Below are 24,372 nucleotides of genomic sequence, written 5' to 3'. Positions count from 1 at the left end.
TGTGGGGTGGCATAATTAACTCGCTGCTCTGAGGGAGGGCGGAGGACTCAGCAGGGGGAGGCTCGCCGCACACAACAACAGAGGCCGGATCGCCTCGGAGTCACAGTCGCGCTTGGAGACGATGCGGCTTGGAGAAGGCGTGTTGATCTCTGGATCGTTTGTGCTGCTAGGGGACGCGGTCATATGTACCCAGTGTATCCAAAATAATATGGGTAATTGGCAACCAAATTGGGAGAAAAAGGGAAAAATCTAAAATAAAATTCAAAGAATAAACAAACAAAACAAAACAAAAATCCCATTGAATGTGTTCTTAACCTTATCACAAATTATCTAACGGTCATCTTTGCCAGGGGTGCACAAAGTATTAAACCAGGGGTGCCAATAATTGTAGAATGTGTTTTTGGTTAATTCCATTGAATCATTAATAAAGTGCACTACCTTGCAATTCGGAAGAATAAAAAATCATCTTATCGGCTCAAGGTCAAACAAATGCCTGCGAACTCATTGGACGATGCTTCATCGCACAGCGAGGCAATGATACCAAACATACACCGGTGAAATCTTTCCTCTAAAAGTTCCATGTTTCTTTCAGTTAGCATACCCTGCTGAAAAAACAGCTTAAGCTAGCATTTGAAACAGCTGGTAGCTAGTTGACCAGCTCAGACCAGCTCCATACTCAACATGGTTTTACCAGCTCAAGCTATGTTTTGAAATAGCTGGTAGCTGGTAAACCAAAGATGATCACAGCTTTACACCAGGGTATCATTTGGACTATGTCTCAGACTTTTTTCTAATTTCTCAGCCTCATAATGGCTTCCTAGACTTTCATTGGCAGAACTCTGGTCTTCATGTTGACAAATTCCAATAACAAACTCTAAAGCCAATCGAAAGCCTAGAATCACATCTAGATACTGCAAGATTTCTTATACCTGCATTAAGGAAGCAAATGAATATACCTGACAAATCTGAAAAAGCTGAAGCCAACAGTCCAATTACTTTTGGTCCCCTAAAATGGGGGGACTATGTATATGAAAGGATGCAATTCATACATGGGTTAACCGATGTGGATGTAAGTACCCTAACATCTAAAAGGTGACAGTATGCACATCCATAGTATGCTCCATACGGACCGCACCACACTTCTCAGAACAATTCTGGATATAGTACCATAGTGTGCCTTAAATTAAATCCTATATCCATAATCATATTTCTTCCTGGTAAAACAGACCATGACATGATGTACATTTATATGATCTACACATAGTGATAATGACAGGGTATTGGCTCTATATTTTCTAGTTTTGAAAGAACATATAGCGTAACATGTAAAACCAAGGGAAAATGACTGGGTATGTGTGATTGATTATACCTTACAAATAAAGCCAATGCAGGATTCACAAATAAATAAAACGGACAACAGACAGTAAAAACATGGTTTGTTCATCTGGTTGGGCTAGTTATTGGAAGACATTTTAAATTTTGGGTTCGGTTCAGGTCTGAGGTCGCCAGGTCCAGTTAGGATATTATCTTTAGACCTGTCCACCAGAGTTTCAGCCTGGAAGTTGTACATAATGAATGATGTTGAAAATGAAAAATTCCCAAATGTTTGAATTGAGGTAATGAATTCACATAGTTTCCATTTTAGAGGGTACAGTAGGTTGCATAAAAACAAATAAATTATTTGGATTTCAAAAAGAATAGCAGTTGAATCATTTTAATTACAGCAATAATTTCATGTATCAACATCATATAGATCAACATTCTTCCTCACTTGGTACTCAATAGAAAATAATGTTCACCAAGAAAAGCATCACTTCAAAGGTGTATGGTAGAAACAGAAGCATTCATACCAATGTGCAGTACTGTGGATGACCATTAAGACCGACCATTGACTGCCACAGATGAAGAACATCATGCTCATGTACTCTGTCACAACGTCTAGCCTGTTTTGGCAAAATGTGAGCTCGCCTTTCAAAGTAATTTCATTCATTGTCATCGTTATTTTCTAAGTTGTATCCAATGGCATGAGTTTGCAATTTATTCTTATTCGGTACACGATTACACCATTCGGACTAAGACTAGGCTGGAATTTTAGCAGACGCACTGCATTCACAGTGCTTAGCTTGGATTATAGCGGTTTCATAGGCTGTAGTGTGTGCGTAGAAAGCGTATTTTTTGGAAGCTTCATTTCTGCTACGCGAATACTCCATTTCTGGTGTAATTCCAGCCTTGGTCACAGATCAGCAGAGAGGAATACAGCAGGCTAGACAGGAGTTCAGGGGTGTACTGGGTGGGGTGGACTGCAGAACATGGAGGGGGTGGAAGACGGTCACAACAGGTTGTGAGGGGTGCGCCTGTTGCTCATTTCTCAACTCTTCTATTTCTTCCTGGGAGAGTCCTCCTCAAAAATGGCCAGGGTTCTGTGGCCCAGGGGGTTGTAGATGAAGGCGTCCACCTCCCCTCCACCATTGCCTCCCTTCTGGAAGTGGATCTCTAGGCTGTCCTGCATGTTCTCCTGCTCCATGATGTCAGGGATCTCTGTGAGCAGCACGGTACGCTGGGACACTGACATCCGCGTCTGGGGAGAGGACATGCATGAATACAAGCAAACAAAAAATCAAATCAAAATATGGAGAAATGTAAACATGCATTTTACAACCGATATCAATTCATAGACAATAAATATACTTAATGTGTAGTATTAACCTTTTGACTGACTCATCACACCTGCTAAATTCCAAGTTTGCAAACACTTCTTACAGTTTTGGTTTCACACCATTGAGAATAGTTTCAGGCTTTGTTTTTTCCAGGAGAACTAGAAACATTTGTGTGTGCGCAGATAAAAAGTAGATTATCTAGCCATCAAGTTAGTTCAAACTGGTTTACACATTTAGCCAGATACCATGAAAAGGAACAACCTTATGTTTTAAGCAGAATTGATCACATATTGCTATTTCCATTGATATGGGCTGGATTGTATTAGGGACATTCACACAAGTCCAATTAATATCTTATTGGGTCAAGGAAGTGGAACACTTCAATGACTAATCATGTGTTCAAATGGTCAAACCGGATTCAGAAATGACATTCAGAGACTCTAAGCACAGGAAAGTTATTTTTCCAAAGGTACCCTTACCTGTAGATTTGTGATCTCCCCATTGACAAACGGTGTTACTCTCAGTTTGTACATATTATCCACCACGTGGTACTTTTTGTCTGTCAAGCCCTTTGCCACTGAAAACCAAATACATTACCTCAGAATAGTAGTCTTAATTTCCAATAACAACAGAAATTTTGACAAATTAAACAGCTGAATGCTTAGTAGAACGACAAGAAAAACTGGTGCCATCCAGAAAATGTTATTGGAGAGGTTTAGGTTAAAAACCCTGCTTCAGTGGCCTATGCTGTCACATATCCAGTTTCTGAGAGACTTGCACCCACCATTGTCCTCTGCAAAAGTGATGACCACATTCCCAGAGTCACGCAGGAGGTCGATGGTCTCGACCTCACCGCCCCCATTCCGACCCTTCTGGAAGTGGATCTCCAACCTGTCCAGCAGTCGCTTCATCTCCACCTTCTTTGGTAGATCCGAGAGCAAGATGCGTCTGGGGCACACACGGGTGTCGACCTGTTAATGACAAATCAAAACTCACACTTGCTGTACCAAACACACAATGAGGCATTGTAAAGTGTTGGTAAAACATTGTTATTTTCAAGCAAATGATCAAAGAGCTCACACATTTTAAAGGTCCACGATTATTCAATTTTAAGCAACTTGATAATATTCCACAAGGTCTGCCAAACATGTCGATAAGTCTTTTTTATAGAATAACATATACAATCAGTGAGCACTTTATTAGGCATTTATTAGACTTATTTTTTAGATTCATTGGTCTTCTGCTGCAGTAGCCCATCCACTACAGCAGAGTTATGATGCATTGTGTGTTCAGAGATGCTCTTCTGCATACCACTGCTGCAATGTGTGGTTATTTGTGTTACTGTCACCTTCCTGTCAGCTTTGACCAGTCTGCCCATTCTCCTCGGACTGCTCTCATTAACAAGGCGTTTCTGCCCACCAAACTGCTGCTGGATGTTTTATGTGTTTCGCACCGTTCTCTGCAAACACTAGGGATTGTTGTGCGTGAAAATCCCAGGAAATCAGCAGTTTCTGAGATACTCAAACCGCCCTGTCTGCCACCAACAATCATTCCAAGATTAAAGTCACTTAGATCACATTATTTCCCTATTTTGATGGTTTATATGAACATTAACTGAAGCGCCTGGCCCATATCTCCATGATTGTATGCATAGGTGTACACAGCCTAATGAAGTGCTCAGTGAGTGTAGTCTCATTGAGCTGAGCAGGCGGTTTATTTCCCAGTGACCTATTCTCACTGCGATTGTCATCGGCTCAGGTTTAAAAGTATTAGTGATTATCTGGTACAATACTGAGCCAACATACTCCAACAGCACTGGAACAATGCAAAATCATGTGAGATATAAACACTTGACAGTGCCTGAGAAGCCGTGCTATCAGCTCAAGCTCAACCTTACTCTCAGCAAACATCAATGAGTGCCTTCAATTTGAAAAGGTGAAACACTTCAAACCACACATGTAGAAAATACATGTGTATGAGGTAAATTCTATGGTGTGTGCCTTGCATTGTTCAACATACTGAGAGAGGTCTAGCACCGAACCTTGAATAAACACGCATTTACATGGTGTTTTTTGCCGTATGCAGTTGTTGCATTCGGTTTATTATTTATTCCCTGTCCTTATTTAAGGAAAGCTTTCTTGACCTCTTTCTTTCTGTTCTCTTTTTCTTCATTTTTACTTAAAGAATACATACAGTCACTTCTGGAGCAAAATCGAACTTGCTTGTCCTGTTCAGTGATTTTCTTCTTGAAGGAATCCTAATAGCCCATGTCATGTTTTACTGATTTCATGTTTTACCATATTACTCAACGCAAGTGACCAGGTATTTTATAAAACTTAAGCTGAACCTTGAATTCACATTTTCAACAACACATTTCCATGTGGTTCTGGACAGTTGTCAGTGATGTGTCAATTTGCATCTTTTGGTCCACTGCTTGCTTCGGTGAAATCAATGAAAATCAGTCCATCTCATAGACAGGTGTATATAGATGGTGTCATACCTCTATGTGGCTGGGCATCAGGAACTGCACAGGCTGGGCCTTCACTCTAATGAAACAGTCCCCCAAGCGAATCTCATGCTGCTCCATGCTGATAATACTCTGAGCCACTACAATAGAGGAGAATCAAGGAACCGACATTCAGCACCATAACTTGCCAGTAGTACAGAAACTGGGCGAAAGAGATGGACTTCATTCTCTGGCATGGACAAATGGAATCCTTACCTTCCGCATCTTCGAAAGTGACGAGTGCTGTCCCACCCTCCATGGGGTACATGATTCGAACATTCATGTCAATACTGCTACTGGTCCCAGCACTGGCTTCTGCCACAGAGACGCTGCCAGTGAAAACAACTCTCTTTTCAGGCATTGCTGTGGACACCTAAAACAAGTGAGAACCATGGTAGGGAGTTAGGTGTTAGGAAGGAAGACAACAGTGGGGTACTCAAGACCAGCTGCTTCAGTCTGAAAAGGTTGAGTGTGTCAACACATTCTGTTTTCATGCAAGTATTCTGTCCAATTCCTTTATCACAAAAATCTAATCTCTGTACATCTCCATAGCAGTGCCATGCCACAGTAGTGATGTGTACGGTGTGGCTCTACCTGTGTCTGCTTCCCAAGTTCATGGGTAAGCTTGTCCATGCAACACAGCTCCTCCTTCATCTTCTGTATCTCCTCCTTCAGCCTGCCTTCAGTCTCCTGCAGGGCACACAGCCTAGTGTCCTCCTTAAGGATGAAGAAGATGCAGCTGAATGGCATTGGAAATGCACTACACATTGTACATTTATTCCCCTGTCAAACATGACCCATGTGTGTGCGTCCGTGTGTGGGAACACCTTGTAAGAATGTGGACACGTGAATCTGACGGCATTCATGATGCTCCATACCTTGTACAATTCCAGACCCTGCGCTTGTTCCATCTCATCCTCCGTTAGTATCTGCCTAAGTATGGCACTGCGCTTCTGAAACCGCTTGGTTAGTTCCACATTCTGATCCGTATCTTTAGACAGCTCCCTGTGGTCCGCCAGCAGCTTCTCATAGGTCGCCTGCACAAAAAGTGTAGCTTGTAGTCCTTCCACACAAGCACACACACTAACAAAGGAAACAGGATTCCAAGTTCTATCCCCATGGCATGAAATGTCATGTATGCTTGCATACTGTACACAGACCTTTTGCCTTTCAATTTCTTGCAAGACCTGATCCAAAGGATTGACTCCAGGCACATCACCATTTGTAGTCACCACGGAGAATTTCTGTAATTGCTGCAAGCATGTTAGAGCTTTCAATTAACTTTCATTTTATATGTGTTTATATACATTCACCGAGCACTTTAAGAATATTTTAACTTTATAACACCGACTTATTCTGGTTGATTACCTAATCAACCAATTGTGTGGCAGCAGTGCAATGCTGTAGATACGGGTCAGGAGCTTTAGTTAATGTTCACATCAACCATCAGAATGGGGAACGTGACTTTGAGCATGGAATGATTGTTGGTGGCAGACAGGGTGATTTGAGTATCTTCTTGGATTTTCACATGCACTAGTCTCTAGAGTTTACAAAAACTGGTGCAAAAAACCCCAAAAAGAAATCCAGTGAGCAGCAGTTATGCAGACAGAAATGCCTTGTTAATGAGAGATGTCAGAGGAGAATGGCCAGGCTGGTCAAAGCTGACAAGAAGGTGACAGTAAGGCAAATAACCACACATTACAACAGCGGTATGCAGATGAGCATCTCTGAACACACAACGCATCATAACTCTAAGTGGATAGGCTGCAGCAGTAGTCTAAAAAATAAGTCTAATAAAAACCTAATAAAGTGCTCAGTGAGTGTATACTGTACATTTAGGATACAGTTGAATAGGATCAACAGTGAATTTGTGTCAGCTAGAGTACAACTGTATTATTATTATTTGAATTATTTATAATTACCTCATCAGACATCTTGGGGGATAGTTTAGAACACTTAAGGATTGGCTTCTTCAAGTCTGTTATAAAGAAAGGTACAGAGATATGGCATGGCTTGAAATCTTAAATCCTCATCAGACAGTTAACCCATATTGAATGAAGACTGAAAACAATGTTAAGATAAATGGCCACGGAGGTAATTCTGTTCTGTTTAGAAACCCTTTGTGACTAATGACTTAACATTGTATGTTGCAAAGAAAGCCCCAAACTGTAGCAACTGCAATGCTCACAGAAAGGGAAAAATACGTATATTGCCTATCGTAATTCCCCCCCCCCCCCCCCTTGAAACAAGTGACATCAGACAATTACCATGGCGAGAGTAATTGCTCCAGAATGTAATTTCACACTGATCGACTATTCGCACAATATTCGCTAGGCCTAGCCCTACACAAAGGATCAGGGCCGTCAGAAGAGTAGGCTATACTATTTCCGCGTAGGCAACAACTTCGGCCATAAACATTTAAACAAAATTTCAGCTTCACAAAAAAAAACATCATGAACCATTTGAAAATATTTCAGTACTGTTATTTCTACTATTTCTTGCTAATAACGTGACAGTAGCTGCACATAAACACCATAACCTGAATTCAATATAACAATATAACAACAAAATAAACATTGTTAAAATTGTAACTCAAAAACAGAAACTTCGTTCATCTGTTACTTACCTTTTCTTCGAGTCGAACAAATCGCACTTTAGACTTGCGCAATGCACATCGAATCCTTTCAGTTTCGTTTCTGGGTAACTAAGCGAGCTGTCAGGCTTGGTGACATTCTCCAACAGCCAAAGAAGCCTAAACCTGTTTTATGATTCATATGGAAAAATAAACATAAGGATAAAAAATGTCATAGCCAACAAAAGAGCTGATGGTAGCCTTGAAGGAATATTGTTTTGGCATTAACAACACCTTTAAAGTAAACTGGCTGAAAAGATACATGCTTAGCTCTGATATATATGGTACATTATTCCTCTTATTATTTAAAAACAAAAATAGGGGGACTCCAATTTCTGTTGAGATTTAACTATGCTCCAATTATACTTCCTGTTAAACTATCCAAGTTTAATGGACAAGTCCTTTTAGCTTGGAAACTGTGCTATGACCACAACTTCTCCGACCAGTCAGTTGAAATAAATGTAATTTAATTTATGCGCTTGATTTATTCAATAAATAAGGTAAAATACTCACATATAAAACATTGGAAAAGCATATAACTTCCCTTCACATCATTTAATTCTACAGTATATGAAAAGCGATAATGTCTGGGCTCACTTCTAATTAAATCTGATGTATGCTTTGGACACCAAGACAGCTTTACAACTTATCAGAGAAGGTTACCCCTTACTGGATAAAAAAAAAATTAAAAAAAAGGTTTTTCAGGAATGCATATATTCCAGACATCGATTGGAAAAGTTTGGTTGCACCGACATAAATTTAGTTTTATTATTAAATTGTGAATTTCAGTAGGGTTAGAACATTGTTGTTTACATTGTCTTTTTGTGGTTGAGAAAATTATACAACAAAAAAACTTTTTATGTGTCTGCAGAGATATTCAATAAATATTCTAAAATTAATTCTAAACAAAAATATTGCAATTCAGAGCAATTATTAGCTGAAAATAACTGGTAGAAATACTTTAAATAGTGTTGATATACATTGATACATTGCATAATGCAAACTAAACAATGTCAAAAATAAATGATGAAAGTAAGTATAAGTCCCAGCATCATGCAGGAATTATGCATGACGATGCCAGATTACTCCAGACATGTGTGCTGTCAAATTTGGTGTCAACTTTCTAGAACCACTTTCTGTTTGGAATGAGCCAAATAACCTGGGGGAAAATAAATTTTTCATTCTAGACCAGGGGTCGGCAACCCTGGTCCTGGAGAGCCGCAGGGTGTGCTGGCTTTCGTTGTTACTTGGCATTAATTGATCAATGAAAGCCGTTGATTACAGTTAACTCACCTCACCTGGTTTCTTGGGTCTGAATCGGTTGCTTATTTTAAGGTGGAGACAAAAGCCAGCACACCCTGCGGCTCTCCAGGACCAGGGTTGCCGACCCCTGATCTAGATCATTGGTTTTCAAATTCAGTCCTGGGGACCCATGTGTATGCTGGTCTGCAATCCCATATTAATGAACAATTTGTTAATTGACTCCTATTTTTAGGGATTTACCCACTTTACCCTGAGTATGTCAGAAATAGCCATGAAGTCCCATATTCACATTGTGCTAGATTGCGAATGATTACATAAAGACACAAAGGCAATTGAGGTGAATCAACTGGCTCCTAACTGCTTTGCAGATAAGCCAACCCTGCATTTTTTAAATCTTCATTAGTAACCAAATGGATAGATTTAGTGACCAGGTGTTCACACTTTAGCCAATTGACAACCTGCTGATTTGCCTCAGTCTTTAATGGGATCAGGTAAATGTCCTCTCCATGTAATTATTTGCAATACAGCACAATGTGAACTTCTATTCTCTACTCCATGCATGTCTGACAATGTAGCTTAAAGCCCTTTCCCGAACAATGTCTGAGATAGGGTTATGACAGGGTCTGATTTCTTGTACCAATTCAGGTGGGATCAGAATCCCTGTTATTTGCGTAACATTATGGAGATGAGAGTGGTGAGCCTCCGGATGCGTGTATCACGCAGTGATATTATGACTCATGAAAAGCTGGCTATCATACAGTGGCCAAACTAGGGTGGGTTTCCCAAAGCCTCTGAATGCCAAGAACCTCTTTAAATGCCTCTTACAATCACAAATATAATGTGGGTTTCCTCAAACACATTTATAATACAAATGTCTCTTTTGTTCACTCTTGAGTTATGAGGGATCGAGATCACTCGTTTACACCAAATACCCTCTAAGATCATATGCTAAGGTACATGGGACATTTGACATAAATCTACAATTGTATCAAATACACTACTCGTTTCCAAACACCACAAAAAGCGCTCAAATACTACATGCTGTAGAATAGCTGTAAAGCTGGGTTGGTAAAGGTTTGGATTTTTATTAACATCACAGCCAACATTTTGTGTACGGATTGTTACGCCCCCCCTCTGATGGTCGGAGGCCGCCGGCGTAACATAGACAGTGAGGGTGTGGAAATGGAGGAGGCAGTGACACCAAATAGTTGTAACAATAATTTATTTACAAAAAAAAAAAACAACCGGAACACAGGGCCGAGACACAACATGTACCCAACCCCCTGAGCTATGCAGCGACTACTAAAAGAAAAAGCCCAAAACAAACTAACCCTACCTAAACACACAAAAACAACCCCAGGACTAATCCCCCTAGCCTAACCCCCTTGACAGGCGCGCTAGCACCCCAAAGACATGGGTTAGTGTCGCCGCTCTAACTGTTGTACTAATACAGAGAGAAGTCTACATGTGGTGCAGGACAAGATGTAGACCTGCAGGCGGATACCTAAGTTCCCTACCTCTCAAACCCTGCGTCCGGCTGAATGTAGAAAAAAGTCAAAAAGAGAACAAAGTTACCAAACAGCTGGTAAACTGAAAAAGGTAATAAAAAAAATAAAAAAAGTGAATCAAAAACTACATAATCAAAAAAGAATCAAAAGTAACAAACAAACAGAGAAATCTGAGACCTGCCACATCTCCTGACGGGGAGCAAACAAAGAACTTAAATAGGGTGTGTGTGATGATGGGTTAATTGGGTGACTCCAGCTGCAGGCAATCCAGATGATTAGCTGACAGAGGAATCTACTAAGGGATGACAAAAGTGAATTACTGAAATGAAACCAGAGGGAAAACACACACAACGAAACAGAACAGAACTACATGTACACAGATCTAACTATGAACATGTACAAAACCCCACCACCCGTAACACTCCCCCCCTCAAATATTAACCCCTGGTTGATATATACCAGAGCATATCTAGAATAGCCTGTATACATCAAATAATTACATGGAGAGGACATTTACCTGATCCCATTAAAGACTGAGGCAAATCAGCAGGTTGCCAATTGGCTAAAGTGTGAACACCTGGTCACTAAATCTATCCATTTGGTTACTAATGAAGATTTCATACATACATCAATCAAAAGGTTAACACAAACAAAAATCAATAATGAGGGAGCTGAAGATAGCCTTGTTGACAACCATTTTATCCAGAGTTTCTATGTGGAAAGATTAGTATGAACATGAACATATTCACTGGACATGAATCCAAGATGACAAGTACCTCTACCGCATTCTGCATTTCCTGCAGAAAACCATTTTCCTGATACTCAATTTCTGAAACTATTTTAATCAATAAAAACCGTTTCAGCAGAAATAAATGGCAAAAAAAGCAGTTAATGGGCAGATGAGTAGGACAAAAAGAATATGATAGAGTAAATTGATTAATCATAAAAAGCATAAACTACCAGTCTTGAGTAAGAAGCAAAACAAATCTAAACCAGCACTTCCCAGCACTTGCAAAAGCGGTCTCCATCAAACAAACTGCAGGCATTCTGCATGTTGGCTCTTTGCAACTTGTCTTCGGGAGTCCACATGATTATCTACGTTGAATGTAGGTAACACCTGTTCCACTGAGATTGCCACCGCTTCAAATCTCAATTCCCAATTATAGCACCTCACACTGAAACAAGGCCACAGAAGATTTACTTTGTCCATCCACCATCTCCCTTTCTTCAAATTGGCTGAAATGCCAGACACTGACCTGGTAGGCATGAGGTAGTTGTACACCTTAACAAAGGCCTTGATCTTGTACCTCTTGGCAACCTTCTTGCCCATGGTGGTGGTGACTTTGCAAGGATATCAGTCAATGCCAGACACTAGAGCATAGTTGTAAGGGGGATAAGAGGCTCCATCATCAATATTCTGCATGGAAGAAACATCAGTGTTAAAGGCTGCTCAAAGGACAGCAGCAATATTCAGTGCAAAAAAAGATTCGTCGGCCATTTTAGACGATCGGTTTATTGCAGGTCTCACTCACTTTGACAATGACAGCCTGGCGCGCAGCATAGCAGCCGGCCAATACCATCACCAGTATGCCAGGTTTCATAAACTTGCCCATCTCTGTGCGTAGGGGAACACAGGTCACACCAATCATATAACAGTCACATCATTATTAAATACATTCCATGAATACACGAAGTCATAATCATAACACAATGCAATTTCATACCAGACTCGGAACAATTCAACACACACAGCGATTGGTCTTGTCAATCAGAACAGGCAAGTACGTTCATGAAAACGTACCCCAATTATTGCATGTCTGTTGTCATCGACTGCACACAATAGTAAACATTGAATCAAACAGCTAGCTCTTTTAAGGTAGTATACTCTAAGTGGCGCTCACCAATACAACGTATTAATTTAGGGAAGGGAGTAAGAAATAATGCAATTGCGGACCCAGCTGACTCTCAGGTATGCAGTGTTAAAACCAGTGTTAATGTCCCTCTTTATCGACAATTCCAGCGACGGACAAGGATTGTTTTTACGGAAAGACACACCTAGCCCAGGCAATCTACGGCCGCCGGTTTAAAAAGGAAGTAGGACCAGATTCTAACCATAGACATATATACGTCTATGATTCTTAAATTTTATACTGACCTTTCACATCACGTGCATACGTCACTTCCGTTGAAGCTCAAACACCATAGACATACACCGCGGATCACAAACACCTGAAAACTCAAATGTTCTATTTTCTTCTTAAGAACAATTCTAAAAATGCACAAGAAGTAAATTGGCTTTTCAAAGATTAAGTAAAGAATCGGAAAATATAAAAAATGTTACACCATGAACAAAATGTGTGGCAGAAGTATACACAAGGCCAAAAACTAGATTTTGACATTTTTATTAAACGAATTTACATAGGAATAAGCCATGTTCTGGCAGGTAGAGTCATAAACTAAACATAATATATTAATAACATGGATACTGTGTGTGTGTGTGTGCGTGCGTGTTTATAACAAAGGTCTATGATATCTTCAATGGAAATAGAAGAGGAATAAGTCTTGTTCAACATAAAAAGGATGTTTTGTTTTTTTTAAAGATTTTTTTAGATTTCCAGTTTGGAAGACAGTAAGATTTTACATGTATGAAACCACAAAGGAATCATTGATACACAATTTTAATGACACCATGCGGAAAATTCATGTTGAAATGAAAAAGACAGACAGCTTAATGACCTTTTGACCACTTTCGGACCACAGTAGTAGCGAAGTTCATACTCACAAATGAGCAAAAACATGAATCCAAATCCATAAGACCAAAGATACTGTGCATATACAAATATACCCATTTGTGCTGTGCCCCCATATAAAGTGAGAGTTAAATACTGAAGAAAACACGAAAGAAAACAATCCATCAGCATATAAGAAATAACATGCACAGAGTTACAAAGTGTATGCAAAATGATTTCAACACAAACAAAAGAATCTCAATAAGATTACTGACATATGCCAAAAAAATGATTTAAATAATCAACATCCTAATAGTATTTAGCACTTATTGACTCAATTATATCTTACAACCTTTAACAATGGTTACATTCAGCTTTGGTTCTTCATATACATATTCAATGTGATTGATGATTGATTTGAAACAATTTCATCTTTTTACCTTCATTCAAAATGGGATTATTCGCATCCAATAATCACATCAAATATAATACACATATAAGCATATAAATATTTTTCATTTAAAATGCACTTTTGGAACAATAAGCAGCAGTTAGAATCACTGTTTCTGAGTATCTTCCTATTGAATATGCATCCATAATCTTTCATATAGCATGGAGAGAAATGCAGTATCGTGCACAGCAACAGGGAAACCTGTGTAAACTGTTTGGACTGCTTTAATCCCAGAAGCATTGCAAGGGTGAACATGGATAGTAGTGTTTTGTTGTCCTGAGCGTATATTAGCCAGCTGTTCTCTCAATTGGTCCTCAGTTTATACAATCCCTTAAAGATACTGCACAATATGCCCACAGTAAATGTTGGCAGTACTACGTAATCCAAGACAGAAAACGTGGAATCCAAGGCTATCCTCCAAGCTGTACTCGAACGACGACCTGAAAGAATGGTAAACAATTCATCAGAGCGTCGTGAAATGCTTTTGCCTTGCAGCCTCAGTTTTATGCCTGTGGAAACACTGGTGGTAGTTTGCATTAAGTCCTTAATGCTGGCCACCAGGAGACTGTTTAGACTTAGCCAGTCTAATTCTAATATGGAGCTACAGCAGAAACCTCATTGAAAGTTCATTGGAGCCAAACTGCATTTTCTTGACCAGCATAGGGTAAATCTCATATGAATATGAGCCATCTACCCTAGGAACACAGTGGTGAATGAGCACATGAAATATGTGACAGCGTTGTTAACCATGTAACGGAATACAGTACATTGTTTAACATAACCTATAATGCAGCAATCTAGAACGACAGGATGTGATATACATTTAAAGCAAACTGTCAAATCGGAAAACAGAATACAGAATAACTGTACAATCACTTTGAAAATTACGCAACAGTAACCCTGTTTTCTATAATCATTACACAAATGATTTTGGTTATCAGCTCAGGTGTAATTCAAGCAAAAATCTGTGTTTTAGGATACAAGTAAAATAACATAACATTTTTTTGGAATGTTACGCAGACATTTTGTCTTCTTGATAACCAACACCCCTTCGATTGATGCTACAATGAGCAAATTTGCTAGGAGTCTTTCCTAAGAATAGCTTGGCCTCAGAAGGCGTCCTTGATGTTCTTGAGCTGCCGCACGGCCAGGTCGACGGGCAGGCTGAAGCGCAGGCGGCTGAGGCGGCTGAGGGCGTGCAGCGCGCTCTCGAAGCCCGTCTGCGCCATGTAGCTCCAGGGCTGGTAGTGCGAGTGCACTAGCGCGCCCGACTTGCACAGCAGGTTGAGCCAGGACACCAGCCTCTGCTCGTTCAGCGCCAGACACACCAGCGCCTTGAACTCCGAGTCGGCCCCGCGCTTGTAGGGGTCGTGCTCGCGCAGGACCGAGTGCACCGCCCACAGCAGAGACTGCTTGGGCGTGACCGTCACCGGCCCGCCCCCTACGGGCAGGCTGAAGGACTGCGAGAGCTTGCGGGCCGGCGCCTCGGCGAAGGCCTGCCCATTCTTGGAGTGGAAGTACTTTACGAAGAGCTCCCAGGGGTGCATGGTCTGCGGCGCGGGGCTGAAGGGCAGGAGGCAGGCGATGGGGGCCAGCACCAGGCTCATGCCCTGGGAGGGCGAGTAGAGGCCGTGGGCCAGCAGGTCGCGCAGGGCCATGGCCAGCTCTTTGCGGACGGTGGCGGTCAGCTCGTCGCGCGCGCCCCAGGGCGGCCCGCCGCTGTGGCAGACCAGGTGCTGTTCCGGCTGCTGCCTGCAGAGGGCCTGCTGGCGCACCCTCTCCGTGGCCACCTCCAGGCGCTGCAGCAGGGGGCCGTAGTCCTGGGCGGCCTCGCCCTGAGACCACACGCCCCGCGGGACGTGCCCCGCCGCGCAGCCGAACTGGCTCACGGCGAAGATCTGCAGCACCGCCAGCGCCCGCTGGATCAGCTGCAGGCCCGTCTCACGCATCTTCTGCGCCTGCTCCGGATCCACTGGAGGGAGAGGGGCACCTGTCAGTCACAATCCACACACACACACACACGCACGCACGTACAGCACGGTACTGACACAAACACACACACGTACAGCACGGTACTGACACAAACACACACTGCTCCGGATCCACTGGAGGGAGAGGGGCACCTGTCAGTCACAATCCACGCAAACACACACACACACACACACACGTACGTACAGCACGGTACTGACACAAACACACACGTACAGCACGGTACTGACACAAACACACGCACGTACAGCAGAGTACTGACACAAACACACGCACGTACAGCAGAGTACTAACACAAACACACACATGCTCACATGCTCGCACGTACGTACATCACGGTACTGACACAAACACACACTGCTCCGGATCCACTGGAGGGAGAGGGGCACCTGTCAGTCACAATCCACACACACACACGCATGTACGTACAGCACGGTACTGACACAAACACACGTACAGCACGGTACTGACACAAACTCACACATGCTCACACAAACACACGCACGTACAGCATGGTACTGACACAAACACACGCACGTACAGCAGAGTACTGACACAAACACACGCACGTACAGCACGGTACTGACACAAACACACGCACGTACAGCACGGTACTGACACAAACACACGCACGTACAGCAGAGTACTGACACAAACACACGCACGTACAGCACGGTACTGACACAAACACACACACTTACAGCATGGTACTGACACAAACACATGCACGTACAGCAGAGTACTGACACAAACACACACATGCTCACACAAACACACGTACGTACAGCATGGTACTGACACAAACACATGCACGTACAGCAGAGTACTGACACAAACACACACACGTACAGCAGAGTACTGACACAAACACACACATGCTCACACAAACACATGCACGTACAGAAGGGGACTGACACAAACACACACATGCTCACACAAACACACACACATACAGCACGGTACTGACACAAACACACACATGCTCACACAAACACACGCACGTACAGCACGGTACTGACACAAACACACACATGCTCACACAAACACACGCACGTACAACACGGTACTGACACAAACACACACTGCTCCGAATCCACTGGAGGGAGAGGGGCACCTGTCAGTCACAATCCACACACACACAGGCATGTACGTACAGCACGGTACTGACACAAACACACACATGCTCACACAAACAGATGCACGTACAGCACGGTACTGACACAAACACACGCACGTACAGCAGAGTACTGACACAAACACACGCACGTACAGCACGGTACTGACACAAACACACACACGTACAGCATGGTACTGACACAAACACATGCACGTACAGCAGAGTACTGACACAAACACACACATGCTCACACAAACACACGCACGTACAGCATGGTACTGACACAAACACATGCACGTACAGCAGAGTACTGACACAAACACACACACATACAGCAGAGTACTGACACAAACACACACATGCTCACACAAACACATGCACGTACAGAAGGGGACTGACACAAACACACACATGCTCACACAAACACACACACGTACAGCACGGTACTGACACAAAAACACACATGCTCACACAAACACACGCACGTACAGCACGGTACTGACACAAACACACACATGCTCACACAAACAGATGCACGTACAGCACGGTACTGACACAAACACACACATCGTCACACAAACACACACACGTACAGCACGGTACTGACACAAACACACATGCTCATACAAACGTACACACATATACACACACACACAAACCTACACACATACAATACTCATACTCACACAAACACACACACGTACAGCAGAGTACTGACACAAGCATGCTCATGCTCACACAAACTTACACACATACACACACACACACACACACACACAAACCTACACAAATACAATACTCATACTCACACAAACAGGCACGTACAGCACGGTACTGACACAAACACGCACATGCTCACACACACACACACACACACACACACACACACACACACACACACAAACAATACTCATACTCACACATACTCGTATGCATACAAACACACGCACATACTCGCACAAACATACGTACATTCTGGTACGACCTCTGCTTATGTATTTGCAGTTGTGCATCTTTGGTGATTTCTGCTACCTGTTAATTTCTTTTAAAAGGCCACCACTCCTACTGATCTGGGTAGACTAGCCCTGCGACCCTTTGCATTTGTGACTGTGGATTATTGATTGCTTCCTTTACTTGTGTATGACCGTATTTGTGTTCAAATTACAACTCTTGCCTAGCCCTTTTGCTTTGTTTGCCGTTTGGATTTTGTGTATGACCATTTCCTCGTTTGTTTTCATCTCTGACCCAACTACAACTCTGATTCCTGCCCAACCGTTTTTTAACTGTTCGCCCCAGTGCCTCACTCATGCTCGACTCTGTTCGCCCACCCTGACTGTGTCTTTGATTTGCTCCTCTGCTCAACATATAGTGGCTCCGGTAATTTAGAGTGTTTTCATTTGGATAGCATCCTTCCAACGGGACACTGTTTGTTATTTTGCTTTGTTATTTTGCCTTTGTTGTTTTTGAAGGCGACCCTGGGAGGAGACCTGATCTGCACTGGGGTTTTGCTACATGCCGCCTCGAGCCCGGTAAGCTTTCGAAGAGCTGAGGTTTATTTAGGTTTGTTTAGGCAGACAGTACCGGAGTTACTCATCAGTCTGCAGTGTTCATTTCATTCCCACTCCCCATTCTACACTCCATCTCCATATCCTTTACCCTGTCATTTAATTTCAAGTTCAGTTCTTTTATTTACATACATGCCAGTCAACCGGGTTGCTAATAGGCCCTGGGCAGATTAAAATTAAACTAGTTAACATTGCTGTGTACCAACTAGCTATCTAGCTAGATTTTTTGTCATAGATACAAACATCAGCTCAGCAAATGGAATGAGTCAATGTGAATAATTTTTTTTTTTGTACAGTGTTGACTTTGTCAGCAGGTGTGCTCTTTCTGCAGAAATATAGACCCTCATCATTGGATCAAGTGGGAAGTGTGTTCCTGACTGAACTGCTTCTTTATTACAAGACAAGGGTGGATTATTCCTTTAAAACCAAACATCAGTAACCCCAAAGGGTCTTGCTTTCTGTGACATCTCCATGCTCTATTTTTATTTTATTTACCCGATTCTACTCCTGGGCAAACAAGCAAGCATCAGTGTTAGAGACTGTACGGTGAAGAACTGAACTCCAAATATGAGGAGTAGAAAAGCGAAAAGTTCCTGCCACACAGGTTCTAGGTCACAGCTATCTCCTACATATCGGCACACAAGTTCAGAGATGCAACATTAAACACTGACCTTTCCTCGGTCCACCAGGGCCTCTCGAGTTTGGACTTGCTGCCCCTGGCTGCGGTGAAGCCCCGCCATTGGGCAGAAGAGGGTTCCCCACCTCATCTATAATGAGGAAGAGATCAATCATTCAGTACACAACCAAACAGCTTCTCAGGCAAACCAGAGAGGCTGCACATTCTGCTGAGCTTACAAGATCTAAATAGAGCCTCGAATAAAGTGCGCTCGGGGCCAATTGAGAAGAGGAGATGGATTGTGGGATTCTGTTTCCGAAACACAGTGGGGAACGCAGCCAGTGGCACCTTGTATGAAGTTGATGAACATCTCCAGATCTCTGATCTGGGTCTTGAGCTGCTCCACCAGCTGCTCTTTGACGCGGGCGGGGTTGACTATCTGGGCGATGGCGGCGTCCACCCGCTGGCGCAGCTCTTCGGGGGACAGGTTCCCGATGTCCTCGTTCAGGTTCACGTCCAGCTTCTTGATGAGCTCGTCGATGATGACCTGCAAAGCGCACGCTCATGCAGTCACGCGCTTGTAAAGACGCTCCTTTCTCACAACATCAATACATGTACCAGCAGAACAGGTATGGTCATTCTGCAGAACCTCTGTCGAAGTATGATAGTGCAGGTGCAATACCTATATTATTAACCATGAGGGTATGATTCCATCATGGAAGCAGACCTGGGTCAAATACTTAATTCTTTGGGATTCAAATACTTTTCTGTGCTTGATGGTTCTTGCCTGGTGCAATGGAGCCAACCAAGAGGGGGCGGCCTGTAGCGTAGTGGTTAAGGTAAATGACTGGCACACACAAGGTCAGTGGTTCTAATCCCGGTGTAGCCACAATAAGATCCGCACAGCCGTTGGGCCCTTGAGCAAGGCCCTTAACCCTGCATTGCTCCAGGGGAGGATTGTCTCCTGCTTAGTCTAATCAAATGTACGTCGCTCTGGATAAGTGCGTCTGCCAAATGCCAATAATGTAATGTAAAGAGGACCAGAAGGTGGGGGTTTTCACTTTTCAAGAGTATTTCATAGGTTCCAACCAAGTAAAGTGCAGAAAAGTATTTGAACCCAATATAGTTATGTATTTGATCAGGCCTGCATGGAAGCCACAAATCTTGTGAAACAGAGCGTTGCCAGTGAACTCCTTCCATCTGCCCCCAGAGTTGAACCCAGAAGCTGGATTTGCTCTCCTCCCCCCTCCTCACCCTCTGTCTCTCCATGACCACGGACTGGGGCAGGGAGTCGTAGCTCCCCTCCTGGTAGGCAAATCTCTCCAGGTCATCGAGCTGGGTCTTGAGCTGGACGATGAGCTCCTTCTGTTTCTCCCTCTGAGCCTCCAGACGCTCCCTCTTCTCCCTTTCACTCTGTGGAGGATGGTGCCAGGAACATGTTGGGTTGGCAGCATGGGTGTACTCTTGACCAAGACCGCACAAAGTCACAGCCCTTGTAGCAACACAGTGTTATCTACACCTCCCTCTATGCATCTTCACTATTTCTTCAAGCCTGTTATGAAGCACTACATCTACACACGAATGAAGTGTCTGTAAGGACAATTTATGTTATTTCGCCTCTTTACTCCACACATAGATTAAAAATGAATAATGAATGAGATTAAAGTGCAGACTGTCACCTTTAATTTGAGGGCATGTACATTCATATCAGGTGATCCATGTAGGATCCCTACACGATTCACCTAATATGGATGTAAAAATGCTCAAAATAAAGCAGAAAGTCTGCACTTTAACCATACAGTGAATGTTTCATTTCAACTGTTTGTTTGCTGGTGTACAGAGGGAAAACAAAAAAGCGTTGCTGTCCAAATACTTATGGACTGCACTGTAGATCACCAGTAGTGAATTCCCGGGCTGCTATCATCACACTAGTATTTATTTTGGAAATCACAACTTCCTGCCTACAGACTCTTCCTCCTCACATCAGGGTTGTGAATGTTGCCACTAATTTACAAGAAGCCACTTTGACCAACCACAGGACAAACCAGTATCCACATACCAGCTTTTAGGCAAATCTTCAAGTGGAAATGTCTACAGCAATTCAACTCAACTGTGTGTTCTGTTGTAAACAAAACTAAACATCATTTTGGGTAGCACACTTATCATACAATAGGAGCTGGTTCCTGTTAACTGACCCTCTCTTCCTGTATCACAATTTTAGAGAATAATCCAAGGAGAACAATCTAGCAGTAATGATTATTATTTTTATTATTAATTAAGAATAAGCAAGCAAGCAGGAATACTCACCAGTTCCTCCTGTAAGCCAAGCATGTGAATAAATAGGGAAGAACAATTTAATCAGGAACCACTGACAAAAACATAAATAAAATTAATGGAAAAGGGCAAAATAGGTCTCCTCTGGACCATCTGAGAGATTATTCCTGTCAGAACAGTGCACAGAGCTCTGACGGCCGATGCACAGTGTAGCCATGTGGTGCATTCATTCAGACAGTCTTTTAATTTCCTGTTCAATTGTACGTGTACACACACATGTCAGAAACTCAATGCAGACAAGCATGCAGACAATAGGTTCAGTGGTTGTTCAGACCAAACATCAGAATGGTAAAAGCAACATGATCTAAGTGACTTTGATGGTGGAAAGGTTGTTGGTGCCAGATTATGTTCGATTATCTCCAAAAATAGTGATTTACTGGGATTTTCACGCACAACAGTCTCAAGAGTTTACAGAGAATGCTGTGAAAAAAACCGCCTTGTTAATGAGAGCGGTCAGAAGAGATCGGTCAGACTGGTTCAAGCTAACAGGAAGGTGACAGTAACTCAATAACCACGTTACAACAGTGGTATGTAAAAGAGCATCTCACACACAACACGTCAAGCCTTGTGGATAGGCTATAGCAGCAGAAGACCACACTTGGTTCTAATCTTGTCAGCTAAGAACAAGAAACTGAGGCTACAGTGAACACAAGCTCACCAAAACTGGACAGCTGAAGATTGGAAAAAAACACTTGGTCTGATGAATCTCAATGTCTGCTGCCACATGCAGATGGTAGGGTCAGAATTTGGGTAGGCAACGTTAATCCATAGATCTGCCTTGTGTCAATGGTTCGAGCTGGTGGTGGTGGTGTAATTGTTTGGTGAATGTGTTTTTGGCACGCATTAGCCCCTTAATAGAAATTGAGCATTGTTTAAATGCCCCAGCCTACTCAAATATTGTTACTGACCATGTAAATCCCTTCAGGGCCACAGTCTACCCGTCTACCTGACTTCCAGCAGGATAACATGTCATGTCACAAAACACATCGTCATCACAAGGTAGCTCAAAGAACTTGACAATGAGTACAGTGTACTCCAATGGCCTCCACGGCCGCCAGATCTCAAACCAATTGGAAACTTTTGGATGTGCTGGAACAGGCGATTTGCAGTATAAATGTGCACCTGAATCTGCGGCTTATCTGCCATCATGTCAATATGGACTAGAATCTCCAAGGAATGTTTTCAGCACCTTGTCGAATCCATGGCACAAAGGATTCAAACTGTTTGGGGGGCAAAGAGAAGTCCTACCCAGTACTAGTAAAGTGTAGCTAATACCTGGTGTGTAGTGTGTATGTACACATGGTGTGTGTATGCTACACTGGTGCCACAACTACACAACAAAGACAAGTAAAGAAATATTTGTGTTTTTTTTTTATGCTGCTGCACAGTCTCACAACTACGATTCTCCCATAGTACAGAAATGAGGCAGTGGATACAGAGCGTTCAGCCCCTCAGTACAACAGACGTTGGCTACTCGGCCTGTCGTGATGAAAAGCTTAGTGAAATGACGGGGCGGGAACATTATAATACTTTTTTTAAGCCATGGTCAGAACTTGAACCGAGGGCTGATTTACGTCATGAGCTGTCATTCACCAGGCTACATTAAGACGATTTTGCTTAATAGCTACGAAGATTTGATGGACTTTTTTGAGTTATATAACACAATCTATGTTTCCTTAATCACCATGAAACACATTCTCTGAAAGGACTGGGTGAGGTTATATTGACGGGTTTGCTGCCAATATCTAATAATTGGACAACAGGCATGCACTCTAATTTGACTTGTGAAAAAAGACTGCTCTCTGGCGTGTTTCAAAAATAACTATTTGCGCCATCTCTGAATAAACTTAAACGGGTAGTCCAGGGCGAATCTAAGTCCATAAAATCTCTTTATTGGATTAGTAAATGTACACTCCTTCTTAGCAACGATAACACAATATTCTATTCTATTGCAACCCTGTGCAGTTAATTCTTTTGTCGGCACAACAATATCACTGACAGCAGACTCGGCTTCTCCTGGTGGCGACTGCAGCTACCTGTAATGTTTACCTAGCTAGCAGCACCGCACAATAAAAAGCTGAATATACAATTGTAAAACAACTCACCGAGTTCTCTAACTGAAGCGCATCCTGGGCCCTGCAGCCGAGGACGTGAGGACATCCTTTAAATGCGAATTCTTCGAGCTCCAGCAGCATATTCTCCTTTTCGTCGCTTTGTGCGTGAACAATCTGTTTCAGGCGAAACTGCACCTGAGCAAAGTGCGACGTAAGAGCCAAGAGCGAGGAGTTCAGAAGCTCCTGTTCTTCCTCTAGCTTTTGGAGCTTCGTGGCCATCTCCATAACTGACGACATCGAGCCCTTACGCTTCGGCTCGAGCGCATCCCCCTGCCCGTCTCTTGACTCCTCATCTTCGGGACTGGCTACAGCTCCCACTGGCGCCCAGCGCTCCCCACCAGCGAAGGCAGTTTCACTGTCTGAAGTGGACAGCTCCTCTGTCGACATTTTTTGTCCGATAAAGGGGACCCTGTCACCGATTTCAGTCTCTTAATTATTCTAAAAAACTATCTGCAATGTTTTGTTTTTTTTAACAGTTTCTGTTCTGTTCCCGACACTGAAACAGGTGTAACGCCATCTTGGAGAAAGCTTCCCATTGCAAGATAACATCTGTTACGTCAGCATATACGTACACCGAGCATTTGTGCCACCCACAGGCTGTCAGTGACTCATGTTTACTTTCTAGGCCGTCTCATTCTCATTCGTGCTAACTGACCAAATAAAGGTGATAACCATGGTGGGAAAATGGTCACCGCGCCAGTAGGGGGTGTTGCGAAATCACCATATCGACGTGTTATTCTGATTTATTTATTTATTGTAATTTTATTTAATGTTTACTCACAATAACGCTTATATGTAATCTGAACGAATGATGGGAATTCCAAACACTATTAATCTGTTCTTACCGTGAAGAAACATTTCTACTGTGAAAGAGTTTCATTTACAATAGAC

At 42.7% G+C, this 24,372-nt stretch overlaps 2 protein-coding genes and 1 long non-coding RNA gene across 8 annotated transcripts; all 3 read right to left on the bottom strand.

The window, feature by feature from the left end:
* Positions 1–1,698: 1,698 nt before the first annotated feature.
* ifi35 (interferon-induced protein 35) lies at positions 1,699–9,326 on the bottom strand. 5 transcript variants are annotated; one of them, XM_061231838.1, is made up of 11 exons: positions 9,308–9,326; positions 7,790–7,921; positions 7,086–7,141; positions 6,324–6,416; positions 6,042–6,200; positions 5,758–5,880; positions 5,380–5,536; positions 5,158–5,264; positions 3,442–3,628; positions 3,137–3,234; positions 1,699–2,578 (listed from the first exon to the last, which is right to left on the bottom strand). In XM_061231838.1, exons 3-11 carry the CDS (start codon positions 7,095–7,097, stop codon positions 2,378–2,380), a joined length of 1,137 nt encoding a protein of 378 aa, XP_061087822.1. In that variant the 5' UTR covers positions 7,098–7,141; positions 7,790–7,921; positions 9,308–9,326; the 3' UTR covers positions 1,699–2,377. The 5 variants fall into 5 exon arrangements, with proteins under 5 accessions (XP_061087822.1, XP_061087820.1, XP_061087821.1 ...); XM_061231836.1 differs by lacking the exon at positions 9,308–9,326 and adding an exon at positions 9,089–9,217; XM_061231837.1 differs by lacking the exon at positions 9,308–9,326 and adding an exon at positions 9,094–9,216.
* Positions 9,327–10,263: 937 nt separating this feature from the next.
* LOC133122299 (uncharacterized) lies at positions 10,264–12,672 on the bottom strand. 2 transcript variants are annotated; one of them, XR_009708085.1, is made up of 4 exons: positions 12,622–12,672; positions 12,099–12,181; positions 11,823–11,983; positions 10,264–10,861 (listed from the first exon to the last, which is right to left on the bottom strand). It is a non-coding gene; the product is annotated as an uncharacterized LOC133122299 (long non-coding RNA). The 2 variants fall into 2 exon arrangements; XR_009708086.1 differs by having other exon boundaries at positions 10,264–10,858.
* Positions 12,673–12,952: 280 nt separating this feature from the next.
* Positions 12,953–24,007, bottom strand: rundc1 (RUN domain containing 1). Its single transcript, XM_061233224.1, has 5 exons — positions 23,473–24,007; positions 20,288–20,446; positions 19,382–19,580; positions 19,089–19,184; positions 12,953–15,718 (listed from the first exon to the last, which is right to left on the bottom strand). Exons 1-5 carry the CDS (start codon positions 23,866–23,868, stop codon positions 14,856–14,858), a joined length of 1,713 nt encoding a protein of 570 aa, XP_061089208.1. The 5' UTR covers positions 23,869–24,007; the 3' UTR covers positions 12,953–14,855.
* Between the last annotated feature and the right edge of the window lie 365 nt (positions 24,008–24,372).

The sequence above is a fragment of the Conger conger genome, chromosome 2 (genome assembly GCF_963514075.1).
Source record: "Conger conger chromosome 2, fConCon1.1, whole genome shotgun sequence".
NCBI lineage: Eukaryota > Metazoa > Chordata > Actinopteri > Anguilliformes > Congridae > Conger > Conger conger.
Note: the sequence above shows the minus strand (reverse complement) of the source record. Positions and strands in the feature narration are given on the sequence as shown.

Excerpts from the sequence above, each read along its gene's own strand:
- ifi35 (XM_061231838.1), bottom strand. Across the intron at positions 6,201-6,323 it reads AAGAAATTGAAAGGCAAAAG|GCGACCTATGAGAAGCTGCT; the intron begins GTCTGTGTACAG and ends CTTTTTGTGCAG. Across the intron at positions 3,629-5,157 it reads TGATGCCCAGCCACATAGAG|GTCGACACCCGTGTGTGCCC; the intron begins GTATGACACCAT and ends TGTCATTAACAG.
- rundc1 (XM_061233224.1), bottom strand. The coding sequence starts at position 23,868 with ATGTCGACAGAGGAGCTGTCCACTTCAGACAGTGAAACTGCCTTCGCT. Across the intron at positions 19,185-19,381 it reads GTTCATCAACTTCATACAAG|ATGAGGTGGGGAACCCTCTT; the intron begins GTGCCACTGGCT and ends TCCTCATTATAG. Across the intron at positions 15,719-19,088 it reads CCCTGGTGGACCGAGGAAAG|TGGATCCGGAGCAGGCGCAG; the intron begins GTCAGTGTTTAA and ends CTCTCCCTCCAG.